The sequence below is a fragment of the Chenopodium quinoa genome, unplaced genomic scaffold, assembly GCF_001683475.1.
Source record: "Chenopodium quinoa cultivar QQ74 unplaced genomic scaffold, ASM168347v1, whole genome shotgun sequence".
Lineage (NCBI taxonomy): Eukaryota > Viridiplantae > Streptophyta > Magnoliopsida > Caryophyllales > Amaranthaceae > Chenopodium > Chenopodium quinoa.
The window spans coordinates 1626786-1629410 of NW_018743937.1; the positions used below are offsets into that span (position 1 = coordinate 1626786).

The window sequence follows — 2625 nt, forward strand, 5'->3', positions numbered from 1 at the left end:
TACGTTCTTTTTTATCTTTTCATTATCTATTTATTTTTTTATAGGAAGAAAAAGGATTTTACAAATAAAAAAATAGTCAAATGACATTCCAACACAAATATAAATCACCCTAGAACTAATAACATCATAGATTCGATCAACGTTCGCTATTATAAAATCCTTCATCCGAATCAATACAATCTTTTCATATTTTATTTTGATATGTTATTAGTTTTTTTATTTTTTTAATTTTTTTTTTCACGTCCACATGGTCCACAAAAAAACTCTATAAAATTTTATTCACCCATTTAATCATTTACGAAGTAATACATGAACATTATTGTATAATATTGTAGATTTCAAAGTATCAATTCGAGGTATCGCTCGTGCCAAATACTACTTTTAATTACTATAAAAAGCATCATAGTGGATTTAAATAAACTGGGGAATACAAATTATCACAAAGAAATTTTCTTTGTTTACTTTTATTTGTAACAATTTGACTTTAACGCTTGCTGACAATTAACACAAAGTTTACCCGTGACCTTGGTGTCACGCTGGCTCTGATACCATGTTAAAGGACCAACTCAACCAAAAGCTTAAACTGATGGCTGAGGCCCAAGAATATGTTTTATACTCTATCAGACTTTAAAATTATACTTTCAATTATGGAGTATAAGATAACATTAATTTTAATATGAAGTAAAAAAACTATGGTCGATCAAATATTTGAAAAAAAAAATACTCCATAGTGTAAAAAAGTTCAATCCTATCAATTATTCTAAAACATATAAAATATTACTAATTTTTTTTTTTGTTAATAAATCAACATTTATTAGTTATTACATTTATTTCTAGTATCCCCTCAAAAAAAAAAAAAAAAAAAAACATTTATTTCTAGTAATTGACTAGTTTGTCAACTCTCACTATCCTTTCCACTCTAGATCTCTTCTTCCTCCCTCAGACACTCACTCACTCATTCTTACAGAAAATTCCACTTCCTAAATTCTATCTTCTCTGCTACAAATTCATCAACAACAACAAGAACAAGATCAAAATCCCAGAAAAATGGGGTCAGTATCCTTAAAAATAGGGGATGGAACAGCAAGATTCAAAAGAGCAACAATTTGTACATCAGCAGTAAATGGATTAATGCTATTTTCAGTTCTTACCACAAATCTCTTTGCACTTTATGCATTCACTTACAATCCCAGCAACAATTCATCACAAAATCAAACCCCACTTCACCGAGCTCACAAAAACATCTCTTTAATCACTGAACAAGTCTCCTTAATCATGGATGAGATCCAATCTTCCCAGAAAAAGCTAACCCAGATCGAAAAGGAGCTTCTGGGTTACGAATCAATCGATATTACAAAACCCGGTTTATCCAATGAGCTCAAGATCTTCTTGCAGAGGCATTCATTGCCACTTGGAAAAGATTCAAGAACTGGGATCACTGAAATGGTAGCTTCAGTTGGTCATACTTGCAGCAAATCAATGGATTTATTGTCTCAATATATGAATTACAAGGTTAATGGGCCTTGCCCTGATGATTTGGGGTTGGCCCAGAAGCTGATTTCAAAGGGGTGTGAGCCTTTGCCAAGAAGAAGGTGTTTTGCTAAGACATTGAATAAGGTAGGGTTTCTGTATCCATTTCCTGCTTCTCTTTGGAAAACTGTTAGTGATAAGATTGTCAGTTGGAGTGGTTTGAATTGCAAGAATTTTGCCTGTTTGAGTGGTAAAAAAATAGGGAAAGATTGTGTTAATTGCTTTGATTTGAGTAATGTTAATGAGAATCAGAGGTTTGTTAAGGGTAAAGGAAAAAATGATTTTACTATTGATGATGTTTTGAGTATGGGTGGTGAAGGGGTTAGGATTGGTCTTGATATTGCTGGTGGTTCAGGAACTTTTGCTGCTAGAATGGCTGAGAGGGATGTCACTGTGATTACTCAGGCATTGAATGTTGAGGCGCCCGCCAACGATTTCATTGCTTCTAGGGGGTTATTCCCTTTGTTTATGAGCTTGGATCATAGGTTTCCATTTTATGATAATGTGTTTGATTTGGTTCATGCTGGAAGTGCATTGGATGTTGGAGGGAAGGCTGAGAAACTTGAGTTCTTAATGTTCGATATTGATCGAGTTTTGAGGGCTGGGGGTTTGTTATGGTTGGATAACTTCTTTTGTGCTACTGATGAGAAGAAGAGGGATATAACAAGATTGATTGAGAAATTTGGGTATAAGAAGCTGAAATGGGTTGTAGGAGAGAAAACAGGATCAGGGAAATCGGAATTGTATTTGTCAGCTGTTTTAGAGAAGCCTGTAAGAGTATAATTTGCGAAGAGGTTCGTTCCAATGATCATTGATAGGTAAGAACAATATCAGTTTTTTCGGCATAGTTCATATCAAATTCATATGAACTTGTGCTATAGATTTCGCAAGATATATTTAATTTAATTGCCTAATAAACTGAGAAGGAAGACAACTAGTTAGTGTTTCTCATTTCCAGCAAATGTCATAGAAGAAGATAGAAGTTATTTACAAATTACAATGCAACTAGGATATATAGTTTCTAAGTTATTTCTATTTTGTAATGGATACATACTCGATTAGAAGTTAATGAAGTTTAAATCCATTGAAGTGTTC

General features: G+C 33.1%; 1 protein-coding gene across 1 annotated transcript; it reads left to right on the top strand.

Moving 5' to 3' along the window:
* The first annotated feature begins 556 nt into the window (after nucleotides 1–556).
* LOC110688700 lies at nucleotides 557–2625 on the top strand. The gene has a single exon (XM_021865446.1). It carries the CDS (start codon nucleotides 1048–1050, stop codon nucleotides 2311–2313), a length of 1266 nt encoding a protein of 421 aa, XP_021721138.1. The 5' UTR covers nucleotides 557–1047; the 3' UTR covers nucleotides 2314–2625.

Bases quoted from the DNA above. Each gene is read 5' to 3' on its own strand.
- LOC110688700 (XM_021865446.1), top strand. From the start codon at position 1,048: ATGGGGTCAGTATCCTTAAAAATAGGGGATGGAACAGCAAGATTCAAA.